This window comes from Pholcus phalangioides, unplaced genomic scaffold (assembly GCF_987345545.1).
Source record: "Pholcus phalangioides strain wild (caught in Gottingen) unplaced genomic scaffold, Ppha-v1.0 ptg000027l_1, whole genome shotgun sequence".
Lineage (NCBI taxonomy): Eukaryota > Metazoa > Arthropoda > Arachnida > Araneae > Pholcidae > Pholcus > Pholcus phalangioides.
Genome location: NW_028301617.1, coordinates 8,288,628 through 8,308,731, shown reverse-complemented (window position 1 = coordinate 8,308,731; position 20,104 = coordinate 8,288,628). Strand labels below are relative to the sequence as shown.

At 39.1% G+C, this 20,104-nt stretch overlaps 1 protein-coding gene across 1 annotated transcript; it reads right to left on the bottom strand.

The window, feature by feature from the left end:
* Positions 1-384: 384 nt before the first annotated feature.
* LOC149068344 (uncharacterized) lies at positions 385-19,710 on the bottom strand. Its single transcript, XM_089251642.1, has 5 exons — positions 19,109-19,710; positions 11,783-11,998; positions 8,993-9,181; positions 2,345-2,528; positions 385-609 (listed from the first exon to the last, which is right to left on the bottom strand). The coding sequence occupies exons 2-5, from the start codon at positions 11,996-11,998 to the stop codon at positions 395-397; spliced, it is 804 nt and encodes a 267-aa protein (XP_089107768.1). The 5' UTR covers positions 19,109-19,710; the 3' UTR covers positions 385-394.
* Between the last annotated feature and the right edge of the window lie 394 nt (positions 19,711-20,104).

The window sequence follows — 20,104 nt, the reverse complement described above, 5'->3', positions numbered from 1 at the left end:
TTTTGCGAGAGAAAAAGGATTACGCAGTGGACAAAATTATGTAAAAATAAGCCAACTTGGCGATAATCCCAATCATATCTTTTGTTCTCAGACTTTGGCCAGGAATCACCGGCCACTTCGCGAACTGACCGGGTCAATATTTAATGAAATTGGCCAATTTCGGTCTTTGGCAGTAACACATATACAAGTATCTTGCCTGAAGGTACAGAAAACTTTCCTAATTTTTCCATTTACACTAGGGTGAAATGACCATTTTATTGCATCGAAATTGTTCTATAGTGAAAAATAGTAATTTGAAAATCACCATGGCAATAATTTACCGTGTTTTTAAGTAAAGCTTTGTAACCAGTTTTTCCTATGAAATCAAACATGACTAAGACTTAAAAAAAAAAAATCACTTTTTATTTACAAAATGATCTACAAGCTTTGATAACAGTTCATTTCGCTCTCGTTCAATTGCCAGTTTCTGTTGCTTCAAGTCATTCGACCTCTTCATTTGTTCAGAAACCTTCTCTATCGCAACTGCCGTTGCTTTTTGAGATTCAATCAATTCACTGATGTCCTTTTTCTTTTCTTTCTTTTTTGCAGGCTCTGGGAAATACCCGGAATCTGAAAAAAAGTTTCTTTTATTTATAATAAATTTCACATGAACAACATTGAGGAAATCTGAACAATTGGAACACTCGTGTTGCACACAGAGGCGTATGCGGTGGGGGAAGGGGGGAAAGAGCCCAAGACGATAAAAAATATTTGATATGTTTGTAAAGAAATTACAACATCGAAAGAAAACACTTTCATGTGCTATTTTAATCAGTTTCTGCTAATTTAAATGCTTTTTGAAGGTTAGTAACTCAAAATTTCTTTGGAAGCGATTCCTCATGCTCCTTCTAAAGGAAGATCTTGCGTATATGCCCTAGTTGCACATAAGTTTTTCAGAAACTCTTAGCCAATCACTACAAATTGAGTTGGCTTTGATCATATTAGTAATTGCACAGTAAAATTTTCTGGATGCCATGTTAAAATGAATCCTTTGAAAGAAAAGTTGCTTGGTTTCCTCCAGGAATTGAACCTGGTTCCTTTTGCATACCAGGCGAATGCACTAGCCAATACACCAGACAGAGAGAGGCAACCTTCATTTCTTATAACACACATTCAGTGTCTCTGTCAACATGAAGTTTATGTCTCTGGTTTATTGGCTATCTTGTCCGGTATGAAAGAGGACCTGTGTTCAATTATTGGGGGAGACAACATTTATTTCAAAAGATTTGTTACGGCATAACATCCGGAAAATATTATTTCTAACTACATTGTGAGCCAGCCAAAAAAACATCTTTCAATACCAGTAATAGTAATCACCTTACTGATCCACACATATTTATTATGACAATAGACAAGCATTTTGAAGCAAAAAGTAGAAGAACTCTATATTTTAAAAAAGTTTACGCTCAAGTATACTTTCCTATCTTAGAACAGCACACACACTTCGCAAACAAAAAGAATGGTGTTTTGCATTTATTCCATAGAACGTAATATAGCATCAGAAACATTGGATAGATTAATATGTTGTGGCTATGGCTGATTCCCATACAGAATCATGTCAATGAACCTCACTTTTAGTATCAACAAAATGCCAAGACCTTGGCTATGACCTCATATTTCAATACTTTTATTCTGGCGCAGTGTTTTTCAACCTGCAGTCCACAGTTCCCTACCCACAACAGTCCATGAAATAGTTCATTTCCATCATACATTTTTTTTATCAATAGTAATTTTTAACCTGAAAAGTGACTTAATCTTGATCCCCTACGAAATTACACGATTCTGTATAGCAGGATATATTAAGATAAACGGTATAAATTAATTCAAATCAAATTAATTTTTATGACAACCAATTTGATCAACAGAAAGTTGGTTTTCTGTACACGAATGAAGAGGGAAATGGAAAGAGAGCCTGGCTTACTTCGTTTAGCGGATCACTGTGTTTAGTCATATTTTTGCACTTTTAAGAGTGACCCTCTTAATGAGGTTTGGCTGTATAAAGCATGACAGAAACTATTTGAGGATATGAAAGGGAAAAAGCAAAAACAAGATTAGGGATTGTGTGTATGGAATAATTTTTTACTTAACAGGATTTCAATAACGGGCGAGTGTTGTGCCTGGAAGAAACGATAAAACACCTTTACCATCATAGGTGGATATAGAGGGAGCAATCATTAAAAAAACTATTATTGGCATAGGCGGGAGGGCATATGTTGACAATCACATCCTGCCTTTATGTGCGTGCATCTCCCATTCAATATTCACCAGTATTGAATAATAAAAAAAATTAGATTTGCTTTCTTACTAGAGTCAAAATCTTCAGGTCTCAAGAGCTCAGACTCAACAGGGGTACCAGACAAACGGGAATTCTCGAAGACATTATGGAAGTTATCCAGAACAACTCCTTCAGCTGGAAGAACTCCTTCTTCCTCCTCTTCCTCCTTCACATGGAATAACAACCGTGTTTCATCAGCTGATGATGTTTCTGGCTGAAAAATAAAACATGGAAATTCAGACCCAGCATGCGATGTGATTTAATGCGTTTTCACTGAACTCTTAATGCTACTACATGATTGACATCCCTGAGATGTGGTCACCACTCTTTTCTGGCCGCATAATAATAATATGCATTTCAAACCTGTGATTAACGGTCACCCCTATTTTACAGACAAATCCCACCAGTATCAAAATAAAGGTTTTACAGTACCGTCCCCCCCCCTCATATTCGTGGTTTACACACACACACACACACATATATATATATATTCGTTGTGTATGTGTGGTTTCTGTATTCACAATTTTTTTTCTTTCATTTGAATTTTTTTTTTTTCAAAACTCAGAAATCGTCATTCATGTGGTTTTTTTTACAAAATTTGAGTTGTGCCTGTTTAAGATGGCTCATTTTTGGATATCTCGCTAATGACATTACTGTCATCACTAGAACTGTGGCAGCTCCTGAGAGAGAGAGAAACAGTCACCTCGGGATGAATTAACTTTTGGCCACAATGAGCGCTTCAGGACACAACCATTTCTACAGAGTCAACTGAAGAGATTATAAAATACATTGTCACGTTAACGAAACAGGTGGGTGGAGAAGAGTTCAATGATATGGATATAGAAGTCGAACAGCTAATTAATAGTGATTCAGAGGTATTGATCGAAGAGTAATTAATGCAGTTGACTGCTCCTGAAACTGAAGCGGTACCGGATGAAGATCAAGATAAATAAGTAGAAGACAAGCTTTCATGACATAGATCCCTCTATGGTACGCTCTTCACATGTAAAAAAATTGGTAGAGGAAGCCTTGTCATGTTCCAACATACTTGATGATATGAAGAAGAAACGACAAACATAAGTCACAATGTTCAAATAAGCCAAAACTCTCTCTCTCGCTGCACCCTTTTTTACATTCCCTTATACCTCTGCTCTTCCCATGCTATTCAATAAACAAGATATACAAGAAAAAATTATGGTTTCGGTTATTTGCGGATTTCCCATATTTGTGGTCACCCACAGAACGTAACCCTCGTGACTATGGGGGGCCGAATGTATTATGCCGAGGTTAACTCAGAAAGAAAAAGTCTACTGGTCTCCACCGGGAACTTTATAGCATGTCACGCTACAAAGCGTTAATAAGAGCAAAATTGTCATGTTTTGTGTGGTGTATATGGATCACATGCTTGGGGGTCATTCAAGTATTACGTCAGCATCAATGGGAAGAGGTTTCGAATTTGCTGACTTTCGATGACAAGAGGAGGAGGGGGGGGGGGGGGTTGAATGATGCTAAAGTCATAAACCATCCTTTATAAAAAAATTTGAAATATTCTTAAAAGCTTCTTTACTGAGTGTGCCAAAAACAAGGAAAACCTCTCTCTTGTTTGAGAAATTGTATTTTCTGGATGTTATGGCGAAACTGATATTTGGAAAGAAAAGTTATTTTGTCTCCTACGGGAATCAAACTTGGGTCCCCTTGCATACCGGGCAAGTGTTCTAACCAATACACCAGAGACACGCTTTTCATATTGCACATTGTTATAAGCAATTGAAAAGTGTGCCACTGGTTTATTTATTTATTTGTATGTTCAGTAGTTTCGAAGAAAAAATAAGAAATATAGAAAAAAAGAAATCTTTACATTTTTATTATTGTACGGCATCCTTGAAACTGGGTTCACTTTATCAAAAAATTCATCATAGATGATTATTTGTTTGTTTTTTCCCTCTTGCTAAAGTTAAACTACAACAGTCAAGTTTCAGTAAAATCTGGATAATATCACATACGGCAAATTTTCTTCTCTTTCCACAAAATATTGAAAAGTTTCCAGTCCTTTAACACTAGAAAGATGGGAGGGGGTTCAGTGTGACCCCCATACATTTTTCCGGCAATTTTTTAATATTTTAAAGCATGGTGTAATATTTTATGATAGAAAAGTTATAATATAAAAAATTAATGGGTGAAACCATTGATTTGTTAATATATTTCTATTATTATTTAGTCTGTACAAACGACCTCTCTCGATGTGTGTCAGTGTAGAGGAAACTTTAGACTAGAGGGTTTGTATTTTCTACATTCCCGATAGGATTTCAGTGTTGCATCGCCTCTAGGTTTTGAATAGGATCACAACGAGTATGATCTTGCTTTACTTTTTTAGCATCTGAATGATCCCAGCGACATTCTTTAGAACGTCCTTTCGACGACTTCATTCGAACAAAGGGTTCCAACCGAGCTTGTTGATTTTGATTTGAAAAAAAAAAAAATCACATAATTTCAGTGATGTGAAATAAGTATCTGTATAAGCAATGAGTTTTTTGCAAAATATTTTGGAATCCTTGACATCCTATTGACGACGAAGGTCTCTCAATATGTCATACACTTTCATATGCAGCAGTTTCTTCGCTACTGAAAAAATATTGAAATCCCTGATATTTATGGACATCAGTTGACATTTTGGTAAAGTGTAAGACAAGGTTTTCATTGGTGGCTTCAATGCAGTTTGTGTTTATTATCTCTAGTAACATTTCATTTTGCATCAGCTGAGGTATAATTTCACTCTGATTCACATATTCGTCACTAATACTTCACAAAGGTTTTGCCTGGGGTAGTTTTTTCTCATTCTCCTCTGAATTCTCATCACCAGCACCCCACTGCTTCTGGATTTTTCTCACGAAATCTTTGCCAAATTCTGCAAAGTTTTCTCTTCTGTGAATCTGCATCTTTTTTCCATTTCTACAACAATTATAAGCACATGGATATTTCTACTTTGCAGAACAAACAATTTGACGGCTTTTATATAAAAGGAACCAAGTGCCATTAAATCAAAACTGAGAAAAAGCTATTTAAAGTTATCTTCGATTCAGTTTGGTAAAGTGCACACAGACGTCATCACAGCCTATATGTCACTTGGCTCTATTTAGATTTTAAAAAAATCCCACCTTTTTAAATAGTTCAGATGTTGGTATATCTCAAAAATGTTAAAAATGAGGGGGGGGGGGTGTTGGTTCCATTTATATAGGCCTAAAAGCAGTCCAATTTATGAGACAACAAAAGCAGAAACTCCTGCTCTAACCAACATCTGCAGATAAGAATGAAAGTAAAAAAGTCTCACGAATGGGGGTTACACCAAATTAGATGCACGAAAAGACTATCAGAAGAATTTTGGCCTTCCAAAATCAATTGTGAGAATGTTTGTACTATCATGCTGTGAATGTGTTTTAAAATATATGAGAGGGTCAGTGCGAACCCCCTTCCATCTTTTTAGGATATCACTTCATTTTCAAATTAAGAATTTTTATTTTTTCTCTAAACTTAGAGCTTTCCTTTTTAACTTGCTCCGAGACATTTTGATTCTAACTGTGCTCGACAAAATCTAACACTTTTACTCTGCTTCATTTTCCAAAATTTCAACGGTCATAAAAGCATTGTATTGAATGTTCTGCAAAGAATTTAATTCCATGAAATACAGTCGGAAAATAAGATTTTTCATATCTGAAAAAGCTGCTTTTAAATGCTACTGGATGCTGGCATCTGAAAATCTGTCAAGTTATGCTTTGTGTCCGTGTCACTCTTTTGCAGCTTGATTTTGTATCAATAGATTCAGAAGTGGACGAGAAAGGCTGCCATTAATTCCTTTGTTACATGTGCAGTCGGCTATAATACTAAGAGAAAAAAAATTTTTCTAAGAGAAAATTCGTTTTTTGGGAATTGATCTAATACGACAAATGTTTTGAAGGCCACAAAGGAAAAAAAAAAAAGACATACCTACAATCAATCCTGTGTATTTGAACAATAGTAAGGGTAGTTACTGTCTGCACACTATTGTTGGACAAATGAGAGAACAAGAAAAAAAATGGTTCAAATTATTATTGTGAGTAATCCTTGGAAAAAAACCATGCTTTTCAATTGATTTTACATGCCGAAAAGTAACTACAGTACCTTCTAAATAGTCGTAAAAAAAAGGACCACCTATTGCTTTCATGCGATGTTTATAATTGCTAGCATACAAAAATAAACACCATTTTTGTTTCTTTACGTGAAAAAAAAAGATTGATTTCAAAGAAGAAAAAAAAGCCTAATGTGAATTTTCTGAACGTTGTAAGGATGGGAAAAGCAAAAAAAAATCAAATGTTGTATCTGAGAAAAGTTATTATCAATATATGAAAAAATCCAGAAAATTAGTCATACCAAGCGGGAACGTTATGAGCATAATCGACTGTGTAAGTGACAGTCCAATGTTGAAGCTCAAAATAACAAGAGCTTCAACATTGGACTGTCACTTATATTAAATGAGTTTTGAATCACTGAATACTGGGTCACTATACAAAAAAAATCTGTAGGTTGGAAATTTGCATTTTTATCATTCGAGAAAACGACAAAAGGAAAATACACTCATTGCCATAAAAATTTGCGCACCAAGAAATAATTGTGGGATCGAAACGAAAGTTGGCCTGAAGGTACATGTCGGGCAAATATGCAAAATGATTAGAAATGCAGCGTGATTGCGCATTGCATAATGCCACTAGAGGGCATTAAACTTTGTTCTCCTTGGAGTATAAAACAGGTAAGCAGAGCTTGCTGGAGTGTATTTAATCGTTTGCAAAGGAAATGCTGAGGTCGACATGCCGTTACGCCGCCGTCGAAGACCATATGAGCAGTTGTCAGAGTTCGATAGGGGAAGAATCATCGGGATGATGGAAGCTGGGTGGTCAGCTCGGCGAGTAGCTCGTCAACTAGGCCGTTCTGATTTTACTGTGAGGAGGTGTTGGGACCAGTGGACAGAAGAGACGTCATTTACACGGCGACCAGGTTCAGGACGCCCTCGACAGACCAGTCGTCGAGAAGACTGTCACATCATCCGAAACACACGAGTAGAGCCAACTGCCTCATTGGTCGCTATCCAGACACAGGCAGCAGCTTCACTACGGGCCCCGAACCATCGCAAGGCGCGTGGCTGAAGGACATCTGGTATCGCGGCGCCCATTACGTGTGCTGCCAATGACACCCACCCACCAACGCCTCTGTTTGGAGTGGTGTCATGACGGGATTGGACTGCAACGGAATGGAACCAGGTCGTCTTCAGCGACGAATCAAGATTCAACTTGAGCAGTGATGACAATCGTGTTCGTGTGTGGAGGCCCCGTGGTGAACGCTTCAATCCTGCCTTCGCTTTACAGCGACACACCGCTCCCACAGCCGGTGTCATGGTATGGGGTGCTATTGCTTACGATACACGGTCACCCCTAATATTGATCCATGGCACAATGACAGCCCAGTGGTACGTCCATAACATCCTTCAGCCACATGTGTTGCCACTCATGGCAGGGCTCCCAAGAGCCATTTTTCAACAAGACAATGCTAGGCCACACACAGCAAGGATGTCACAAGACTGCCTCCGCCACATTACCACCCTTCCCTGGCCTGCTCTATCCCCAGATTTGTCACCAATTGAGCATATCTGGGATCATTTGGGACGGCAAGTTGAACACCCTACGAGGTTGGTCGAACTAGAGGCGCATTTACAGCAACTGTGGAACAAGATGTCTCAGGACATCATACGGAACTTGTATGCCTCAATGCCCGCTCGTATCGCATCGTGCATTCGCGCTAGAGGGGGGTCCAACAGAGTACTAAAACTTCTGTTCATCTGTACTTTTTTCTGCAATAAATGATCCTTTTTCTTGGATTTTCTAATCACTTACTTATATCAACGTAGTACTTACATGTGTAAAATTTCGTTTCATTTTGACGACTTCTTCTGGGTGCAAAAATTTTTATGGCAATGAGTGTAATATGATTTACAGAAAACTCACCTCCATGCAATACACTAATGGGTGAGTTCACAGCTACAAAAATCCACGACAAACAATTCACAAAGAACAGTTCATCACCAGTGAGTGAGTGACCGAATGAGTTGAAAAATGAGCTAGCAAATAAACTAGTGAGTGTATGAATGAGTGAGCACGAGTAGGTGTATGACTGTATGAGTGAATCATTCGCTCGCTTATTCATCTACTCATTTGCTGTCATTTACTCACTCACACACTCATTCACTATCACCTTTTCAATGAATTGCATGTCGAGAATTTTCTAAGTGACGAACAGTTGTCTGGGAATTTTATGCACACAGTTAACCATTTACTGATTCTTGAAGGATGCTGGGAGCTTTGTGAAAATAACCTATTTCTGCTTCCTGAAATGGACTTGTCCAAATTGTTACTGCTCATTTAATCATTCAGTTCCCATATTGGTATTGTTATAAACAACAGTAAACTTTATCGTGAAGCTTTTGAAATACAATTGATGGGGTGTCAATGCTGGATTTTCTCATTCCAGACGAGAGTTGACAATCGCCCCCTTCTGCCCTTTTACAATGTCTTATATACCTATCTTCCCTCATCATAACATCCATTTTGGCCGGCAAAAAGTTAATATTGAAATATAACAATAAGCTATACTAACATTGCTGTTGCCACTCCTCGTGGTCTCTGCAACCATCTCATCTCCACACGTAATTGTATCGCTGATCAATGAGATTATTCTATCTTCCAGTGGTGTCAGAGAGATCGGTTTGTCTAAGCCACTCTGCTTCAGTTCTTTTCTTCTGTCCGTTACCCTCTTCTTTATTTCGCTTTTATAATGTATCCACGTCTTCAGTAAGAATAGAAACAAAAACAAAAAAAATCTTTATTATAACACAATATAGGTAATACAGCCAAAGCTCACAACACTCCATGTTATAACGGACATTCCATTACAATGACCGGTGGGATAAGTCCCAAATGTTTTCATAGAACGACTATTATATACGCTTTACTTTCGATATAATCACCCTCCCTTCGTCTTGTTCATTTTTGATGAAAAGAAGAAAACTAGCGTTAACTATCTTGCTGATCAGTAGAGCCTGGATTACATGCATTTGCATATTTTGGCCTTTTCTAGCATTAATGCATATAAATGCATAAAATCAAAGAATTTTCAGAATAAGTGCATATTTGTGAAGGTTTATTGCAGCTCAATCACTTTTTCATAGTTTTTCAAATGAATATATATGCTCATAATATTTTCATAACATCGGGTTTTTTTCCCCAAAGGTAGGATTTTTTTCCCAAATATCCACTGTTTCAGCATCAGCGTCAAAAATGTTCAATTCTTTTAGAAATAGTCTCGGAAATTCTTTTTTACTGTTATTTTTGCTACTGAACAGCCACGAATAACTAGAAATTGAAAATGCTCAAATAAAAATATTTAGAAGTTATTTGCATATGCAGTATATACATACTCACTCATAGCTGCTTCACTCATAGTTTGAAAAACTGGTGGCAGATGGCAGCACTACACATAACAAGCATTACAGAGAAACAAAAAACTTCACGTCAGGTTTCACTACACGTACACACACATTCCCGCATGTACCGATTCGTTGGGGGTTCCGCGGGGGGGGGGGTGGTGGTGGTGTGGGCGGGGTTCAGTAGGTAGGGCCTCCAAAAATTGGCTCGGGGATCCATGATGTTCTTAAGTCTGCCACCTCGTTGGGTAATTTACCTGTTGTGGTGTGGTATTTGTATTGTATTGTATATGTGAGGTGGTAAATGAATATGCACTAACAAATAGAAAATATGCATTTTAAAAACATATCTGGTTGTTTTGCATAGTAATTTTTTTAACGCATATTTTCAAATTTTTAACTTTTTTCTCAGGATTTTTCAAATACAAACATAAAGGACACAACAGGCGAATTGCCTAAACGAGGTGGCAGAAAAAAGATACCCATAAAAGATATGGAAGTGTGTAAAGATAGTATATATTTTAGCATTTTTAAGTGCATATTTTAGTTTTTTAAGTGTATATTTGAATATTTTTAGAGCATATTTAGCCATTTTTTTAAGTACATATATTCCGGGTTGTACTGATCAGTATTATTAGACAGAATGTCCAAAAACCATCAGGCATGGTGGAAATCTCAAATTAATAAAAATGTCTCAAATATATTTTCACACATTCTCATAAAAAATGGCAACATAAAATATATGAAAATACTATGTATTAACAAAAACTTTTTTCCAGTCACATTTCTTAGTGCATACTATGTAACATGATTTTTGTTCCTGGATAGCCAGCCCCATCTCCCAATGACTTATGACAGGAAAAGGCAGAAAGTAACAGTTTTATGTTTCTCTCTCAAACCAGAGTTTCTAAAACTTTCACAATTCCGTTCACTCTTGTCTTCAGTAATTTTATTCTCATCACCCACCAACTGAAGTCAACCCATAGGATTTCTGTTATTATAATCGTAGCTTCTAATACCAACCTCGACTATTGCACCCCACCCTCAAAGGGGCGATATTGTTCACTTTCCGAAACACTGTTTTAAACTTTGACTTTAAGCTTAAAGAGAGAATTTTTGTTTTACTGCCAATATTCATTTCACTTGAATAATTGGATGCTCCAGCCATTTCCCATACAGAATAATATTTATAAGGGCCATTCTCACAAAATCGGCCTAAATTGTGTTCCGAGCAGTTTATACATTTGATATATTCAGCACAGAATTATTTTTTTCATCACTTTCTATTATATTCCAGTTTCTGACAAGTCGCCACTGTTTTCAATTTGTTCATTAATAGGTTTTTTAACCCTCTTAACTGCCGTGAACATATATATACACCATAGGGGAGGAGTGTGTCCGCTAACTACCATGGGTGCATTTATGTCTTTAATCTTTTGTGATAGAAAAAGAGAGGCACTGGTGAGCGGATCTTATAAGATTTGTCGGCAGTTAAGGGGGTTGATTTGTTTGAACAAATTTTCATTTGTTAAGAGAATGTCCTTGTCTCGGCTGTCTACAGCCCATTTTCCAAATTTTAAAATAACATTTTATCGCAAAACAAAAATATATTCTTTTCTTCAATAATATATATTTCCATGATCAGTATATTTTCATATTTCATATTGGTTTAAAAGTTAAAATATTTTTTATCAATAGTTTATAGTCAAATGAAAATTCCCTCCGTTTTTTCCCCCATTTGTGACATTTGGAAAACACTGGCTGTAGTCCTTCAATACCTGTAAATATGCCACTTAGTTCATTTCTACAAAATCGGGTTTGAAGGGGAAAGCCACATCAGATAACAGGGCCAATTATTCGTATGTATGGCCGGGCCTTCCAATCACAAAAAAAAAGAAGTCAACCGGGCCTTACAAAGGTTGAGAACCACTGCTTTACTGTATGTATAAGCTAACTACACTCACTTTTTTCCAGTCCTTGCATGATTTTTTCGGTCCGTATGGCAAGCTGTTCAATTCGACTGCCAGCTTCTCCCAGAGCATTTCTTTATCTGAGGAGGTGAAATTCCCAGACAATTTGCCATGGATCATCGGCTTATTTTTCTCTATAAACGATACCATGAGTTCGTACTGAACTTGAGTTGTCTTCATGCACCTACGACCGTTTGTCGATTTTTCCATCTTTCAGAAAGAGAAAAAGAAAGCATACAAAATATATTTCAAAAAAAGTTAAGAAAAAAAGGCATATAAAATATATATTTCAAAAATGTTAAGGAAAAATTATACACTATTTACACGTTGCGCTTCAGCATCAATTAATTTACTACCGAGTAAGTTGCGCTGGAAGTGTGAGTACCTACCAGTCCGACTACATATCAAGTATCCGATTGAGTATCTTGGCGGAGGGGTGATCACCCCAATCACCCCCCCCCTCCCCATAGATCCACGCCTGCCCAGAGACGCCTCTCTAACCTTTGAACAATGTCCACCTCACCCCCAAGAGAACATTCAAAAATCACATGTTCCCCATCGTAGTTTGAATTTTGGTCTGGTGAAATGTTTAAAATCTGGTCAAAGTGGACACACTCTTGATTTGCATATTATATCATTAGAATGATTTTTCTTCAACTTCAAAATTTTTTGTTAAAAACTGAATGGTAATTTGATGTTGGTATAAATCTCACGTTTATGCCTCTCACATTAGGGGCCATTCAAGTATTACGTAAGCAGATTTTCAGCCATTTTTGACCCCCTCCCCCCGTCAGTAAAAGTCAGCAAAACACTGACCCCCCCTCCCACCCTGTTAGCAGCTTAGAATATTTCATATCATCAAGAAGGGGTGGTTGATGACGTAAGCCAGTGGTTCTCAACTGGGGGCCAAATGGCCCCCCTAGTGGTACTGGGATACTTCAAGGGGGGCCACAGAAGAAAATTGAGAAAGGGGCCATGACAGGTGGTTTGGAGGGCTGCAGAGAACTGAGAAGAAAAATTAAGGTGTGAAGAAATAAAGCTTTTATATTAGTGACTATACACTTACAGAATCCAACAAAACCACCCATAAATCCATGACCGTCTTAGGGCATGGACCCACCCGGGCCTCACCGCATTTTACAACAAGTTCCCTAGGATGGGGTTTTCCGCAGGCCCGGCTGGATTTTTTACAGACTCCTCTATATTAAATTTATTGTGAAAAACAAAAAATGATGAAAACCATATCAGGCCCCGGGCTGCAGCTCTGTCAGTCCCACTCTTGTGAGGGGTCATACCCAGTGGCCCCACAGTCCATAAGTGACCCCACCTTATGATATTTTGTATAGTACAATTAATTTTGAAAATAAGTGGGAATAATGTGGGCCGTTTATTTCCAGCAAAGTATGGGACTACCGTAGCATCACTTTGCCTAAGGGGGGGCCCCATGATGTTGAAACAGTCCTGAATAGAACTCAGACTAGCGGGGAGATCAATAAATTCTAGGCTAGTGGTCTGGAGGCCAATCTTCTTTGCAAAATTTTTGTTCAGTATAAATTAACTGAAAAAAAATCAATTCCATACGTATAAAGGATCTTGCTTCTAGACGAGAGTTGAAGACTGGGTAAGACAGGGGAGCCACGGGAAAAAACATGGTTCAAAAGGGGGGGGGCACGGGCAAAAAAAGGTTAAGAAACACTGATGTAAGCAACCTTCAAACCCCCCCCCCCCCGTCATCAAATCCGAAACCCCCTTTCCCCCCTCGATAATACTTGAATGAGCCCTTAGTGATTCAGAGTGGATTAGGGGAGGGGGGAATCGGGCCTGGAAACAAAAATATAGGAAGATAATGGTTCTGTCCCATAAAATACAGAATGTATTGCCATATAACGACCTTCACTCATACTAAAATGCCCTCATGACATCTCCCTGGATCTGTGTCTGACGGTGATTTTAACCAAATGTACTATTTAACTTCTGTATTTAAATGAAAAAATAACATGATGGAAAATGTGGTTATGGTAAAGGGTTTAAACTGAATTAACTTAAACCCTTTTAAATTAATTCAAAACCTTTTAACTAAGAAAAATTTACTTTAAATCATAGTTTCCATTCTGTTGCATTGCTTGAGTTTTTGAAACACGTAACAGAGTGGAGAAACTAGCCGAAAATATAATTTTTTTCATTATAAATTTAAAAATAATTGATGAAAACTTTTTATATTTTGAAGCATATCTCCATGTACTTGATGTTGATATGAATGAAAAGAAAATCGTAATTATTTATGATAATGATGTAACATCCGACCGAGAAAAATCTGGTACTAACTAAAGAAAACGTGAATATTAAGTCGTTTTGCGAAAGTCAAATCCAAAATTGTTGATTAAGCATTAAAAGCGAACCTTTCGATGAGCTCAAAAGTGTTATCAGATTTAATCCAGAATAAAAATACACTTCCCAAATGACTGTAATAGACACCATTCCCATTTCAAAATGGGAAAATTTTCGGGACACGAACAAAAAAATTAGTTTTTCATAAGAAAACAAAAATTTTGTTTGTTTGTCAGTTTTATTCATCTATGGCACATATATAAAACATGATTCAAATTTTTTTGAAAAAAAATCCCAGATTCGCATCAAGTCTTTAACACTTTTTTGAAGCTGGAAACGGCCAGATCTTGACATTTTGCAACAAACAATGATTTTTTAAGGAAAATTAGACACCACCTGAAACAAATTAAGAAATGCCACATGACAGAGAACCAAATGAAGTACTAGAAAAATATTAAAATTACTACCAGAGTGTTCTGAAATTTCGTAAAAGAAATTACAAGTCTCGGAAACGGTTTGTACACTTTTTTTTGGGTTTGATACGTATAGCTGTTTGTATGTAGTACTTTATTTGAGTGTTTGTGTGTGTGTGTGTATTTTCCCCCCACACATTTTTACACGCTTTGACCGACGCCCTTGAAATGCCCAGATGAATACAGGTTTTCTCCAAGTAGGGCAGATGCTACACTAACCATGGCTCAGCTTGTCCCAGGATAACACGAAAAAGACAGCTCTAAAAGAAAACCGCAATTAATATACATTCTGAGAATGTCATTGCCTGCTCGCTAATAGCAGATGCTGTGTACTTCAGTGCAGTGCCGTCTTAAGGCATGGGGCCCACCCGGGCACGGCCCGAGGGCCTCAGGAGAAAAGGGGCCTCACAAAAATGAGATCTGGTTGAGATTTTCGAAAATTTGCCTGGTAGGGCCTCAGAAATATCATTTGGCCCTGGGGCCCATGATGCTCTTAAGACGGCCCTGCTTCAGTGGTGAAGGGGTTACTTATTCCATTCAGAAATGAAGGAAATGGGATGCAAACACTCAATGCAGATTCCTCTGACAGGAAAAATACTCCCGAAAGATTAAAAAAAACTTCTGAGGGTACAGAAAGAAGACCCCCCCCTCCTTGCTTCAGACAAAGTAATAAAACTGACCAGAACATTGGGCACAATTTATTAAAAGCAAGGAAAAGGAGCTTCGCTTTTTGGTTTTTTTTTTTGCTTCAATCTATAATGCTACACATATTTCAAAATGTTGAGATGTTTCAAGTCTGTGGGAGCAATCAGTGGCATATCTACAAGAGGGCTTAGCTGACTATAGCCCAGGGCAGCAAATTTGAGAAATGAGTAACCAAGAAAGTTAGTAGAGTGGGAGAGAGGCAGCAAAATTAGTATAAACTTCAATAAACCCGCTTCTGCCAGACAGCAAAAGGGATAGGTCAATGAATGACCAAAATAGTGACCTAGTGCATTTGCAAGCGCATGAGTGAGCAAAAGTTAGACTTAGAGCATGAGCAAGCATATAAATGACCAAAAGAGTGACCCAGAGCATGTGTAAATGATCAAAAGAATGACTTAGAATGTGTGTTACCATGATAGTGACAGCGAAAGAGTGACTTTAAGACACACGTGTACTTGCAGGGATAGGGGTGGGGGGGGGGGTGAGATCAAGTGAATTATGATGCGGGAGCGGGTGAATTCGAAGAAAGATGAAAGATTAGTCAAGACAACTAGGACCAAAATGGGAGAAGGGTAACAAAATTAGTGTAGCCCTACAGATGGCAAAATCATAAATGCACCTATGGGAGCAACATATTACTTTTTGCAGATTATGACAGTTCTACTTCGCAAACATGTACTCCAGGCCTGTAGCCCAAACTTTCGTTTGGGGTGGGGGGGGGGGGCCCAGAGCGATAAAACTGAAATAGATTTGGCCATCTTTTTCCCTTTTTTCAATCATTTTCTCGCATTTGGGGGGAACCAGACCCCCTGCCATGGCCTTGATCTACTATATCAGTGGTTCTTAGACAATAGTCCACAGGCAGACTTAATAACTTACTTCCGATTAAATCGTAACAATGTTCAATTGTTGTAATTGAAGTTAGTAGTATCTTTACGGGTTCAAATAAAAATTACATCTTCATACTCGATTTCACCATACATCAGAGAAAACTGCCAAACTAAGTATGGGATATTACTAATTATAGCCAAAAAAAATTACTAAAAATTTGCCAATTCCTGCAAAAATTGCAGCAAACAATTAGATGTGTTACTCAAAAAAATATATATTTGTTTTGACTTGGTGTATGAAGCAATGGTGGAAGCAGGGGCGTAGCCAGAAATTTCGTTCGGGGGGGGGGGGGACCAAAGTGACAGAACAATGGATTTGGCCATCTTTTTCCCTTTTTTCGGTCATTTTCTCACATTTCAGGGGGAGACCAGACCCCCAAGTCCCTCCCCCCTCGCTACGCCCTCGGGTGGAAGGATCTTAAATGCGGAAAAATATAGGACATCATCAATTGTAACCAAAAACTTAAGGATCTAGGGGTCATTCAAGTAGACATAAAAGAGTTTACGTCAGCATCGATGGGGGTTCAGGTTCTTGATGACAAGGTGGGGAGGGGGGGTTTGGATGATGCTTACATCATGAACCCCCCCCCCCCCCATTAAAATATGAAATAGTTCTTAATAGTATCTTATTTGGTGTACCAAAAACAAGAAAATCTTTCGCTAGTTTGCGAGCACCTGAACTAACGTTCTCTCTATTAATAAATGCCCTACAGAGCCACTTTAGCGATCTCTAAATGTTTCATGGATCCAAGTGATCTGCAAATGTGTCCAGGACCGCTCAAGTGCTCTGGAACTGTGCCACGTATCACTCAAGTGATACATAATTGTGCCCCGGATTGCTTAAGTAATCTGGGAATGTGCCGCAGATAACTTGAGTGGTGGAGGACCACATTGGGGCCTCTTAAGTGCTCTATAACTGTGCCACGTCACTCAAGGGATCTCTAAATGTGCCATGGATCATTAAGTGTTCTGGAACTCTGCACATTCACAGGTCACTTAAGTGATCTGTGAATGTGCAATGGGCCTACTTGAGTGATCTGAAAATGTGCTGCTTAGTTCATTTTCACAAAATTAGGTTTGGGGAGGCTGGCCACATCAGGTCCGCGGGCAAAGGTTTCACCATGTGGCTTAGAGGGTGGTCCAACTTTTTCACAATTAATGTATGCAAATGCATAAAATTTCATGCTTTCTTTACATTTATCAAAATTTTTTTAACATAAGTAACGCCACAATTGACTCCATCATCCTATGCTGAAATTATAGCAAAATTTCTAATTAACGGTAAATGTGAAAAACAAAATTTATTAAACCTATAAAAACGGTTGGTAACTATACATAATAACCAAATTTCCATAACATATTTAGCGGTTCAGTTTTAAGTTGTAAAAAATTATCGTGGTGGCGGTTTCCCTTTTTTGTTTTTTGGAAGAAAAGTGATCCCATCCATTGTGAAATTGGGGGAAAGCGACGTCATCAAGGGTGCATGCGCAGGCATTCTTATTTTCTCAATTTTTGAACCTGGTAACCCTAGTTTAATGCTGCTATCTGATTTTTAAATTACGAGTGAAGAGCAATAATTAAAGATTTGGTATCATTGTAGGCCTGTTGCTCTCTGTGGCGAGACTTTTCTAATGGAGAGCTGTGACATTCCCCCTTCCCCCCCAGACTAGAGCCCTGTCAGCCCTATGCTTAGGCTTGGTGCCCCAGAGAGCTGGATTTACAGTTTTTCCTCCCGTTCAAAATTACAGTGAAGGGAGGTTCCAAAATGTATACCGGCTCGGGGGCAACCGAGTAAGTTTTCATTTTTAGATGCGGCCATGCCATGAAACAGTCTTCCTCACAAGAACACTGTGTAATGTAGAGGGAGCAGTTGAAGGGTGAACCTCCAAGTTGCAGCCCTGCTCCGCATTCTGCTGCAGGACCTCTAACCCGAGATCATAGATGGAGATAGCCTTGAAAGTCTGGGGGGTACGATGATGATGTCAATTCATGTATACGCAAATAAATTATATCAGTCGGCTTTACCTTTGACACTGGGGAGGCAATGCCCCCCCCCATGACTCCCCGTATCTCCGCCCATGGCTGAGATCTTTATCGAGTTCCTAAATAAGATTTTTCATGCCCCTATTATACACTCATTCTGTGAAAACTGGGGCTCTGTCTGCCCAAACCTCATGGGAGGCATGGTCCTGGCTTCACTCACGTGCAAAAGCCAATGAGAAAATTCCACAACATTCAATAAAAGTAATTTCCAATTGATACTTGGTGAGCCCAGGAAAGGGGGGCGAACATGTGTCTTTGATCGCAAAGGGCCTTTTCTTTATAAGTTTGGACCTTGAGCAAACACAACTTTATGAGGTTCTTTGTTCAGACCCGTAACTAAGCTGAGGCAACCGGGGCACTGCCCTAGTTCTCCACAAAAAAGATTTAGGGGCAGCCCCGTTTCAGGGGGCGCTACAAGAAAAAGTCTGCCCCGGGAAGGCACGCTACGTCCTGCCTTTATTATTTCAGGCTGAGGCATACGCAGGGCCGACTTAAGATCATGGGCCCTCGGGCCAAGTGATTTTCCCGAGGCCCTACATGGGAAATTCTCGAAAAATTCACAACTACTTATTTTTCTGAGGCCCTTATCTACTCTTGAGGTGCCCGGGTGGGCCCATGCGTTAAGACGGCACTGGGCATACGCAGGGGGTGGAGGGGGCCCATGCTGCCACCTCCGAAGATGATCAAAAATTGGAAATGTGTTACAATATTTGTGTAAAAATGACAATTTTGGTATCCGAATGGGTCCCGGAAACTTGTGGGGGGGGGGGCCACCCCGTTCGTCCATGCGGGGAACCCTTGCGATGTTGGATGAGCATTTAAAGGACGAATTCGGCGCCCGTCTTCAAGAATTGGTAAACAAACGCGGAAATGAAACTCACCTTGAAAGATTTAATTTCTCGAAAAATCTTTTCACGAAATCTTCATTGTTTACATCGATGGGGAAGCCAACCACATAAACAAACCATGTGACTTATCCACATGGAAGGAAGGTGGCGCCCGTGTCGATCTTCCCACGGTGACGTCACAGCCCACTTGCCACCAAACAACTTGTTTTTTTTTTGTTTTGTTTCTGCAGACGACAACAATGGCGGTAACGCGGCGCTCGATCTTTTTGGGAAAAATCACTGATGAGACGATTCCTCACCGAAAGCTTTCACTGAAAAAAGCATATTGCTTTCCTGTAAAAATTTAATTGAAAAAGTGAATTGCGGTAGAAGAAGCGTCTTAAAAGACGTTCCCGGCTTGGTACGACGCGGGAAAGGGGTGAAGACGGGAAAAAAGATCAATGATGTTAAGAGTCACGTGATCAGAGAAAAGAGACCGGTTCTTGCTTCCTTCCGTGTGGGCGGCGCGATTCTGATTAACAGTTGATGAATCAAATCATCATTTCTTAGTGTTTGGGTTGGTTATGCAAATGAGTTCAAGAGGAGGTGAATTCCAACGAGATTGGAGTAAGTGACCGACCGCTTTTGTTTACTTTATTTAAGCGTCGGGTTTCCATTAAGCCGGGTTTTCCTAGGAGCAGGTTTCCTGTGCAACGTGATTCGCCCAGCACGACATGCTGTCCACTCACCAGTAAGAAAAGCAGCATGACTGTTTTCCTACAGAGCGCAATACGCCTGACGACAGCGCTTTACGTCGGGCGTGATTGGCCGACTGCTTCTGGAGGAGTCAAATGCGTCGTGCGCCGCGGTTTTGCCGGTATAGTCGGGTTTCCTAGGAATAGATTTGTTGCGCAACGTGAACCGAATTATACTATTTCGTGCCGACAGAAACGTGTTACATAATTACGCTACGCGATTGTGTTTTCCTAGCGTTGCGCATCAGATCAGGGCGGCTATATTATAGTATATGGCCGTGGCATCAGCTACTCT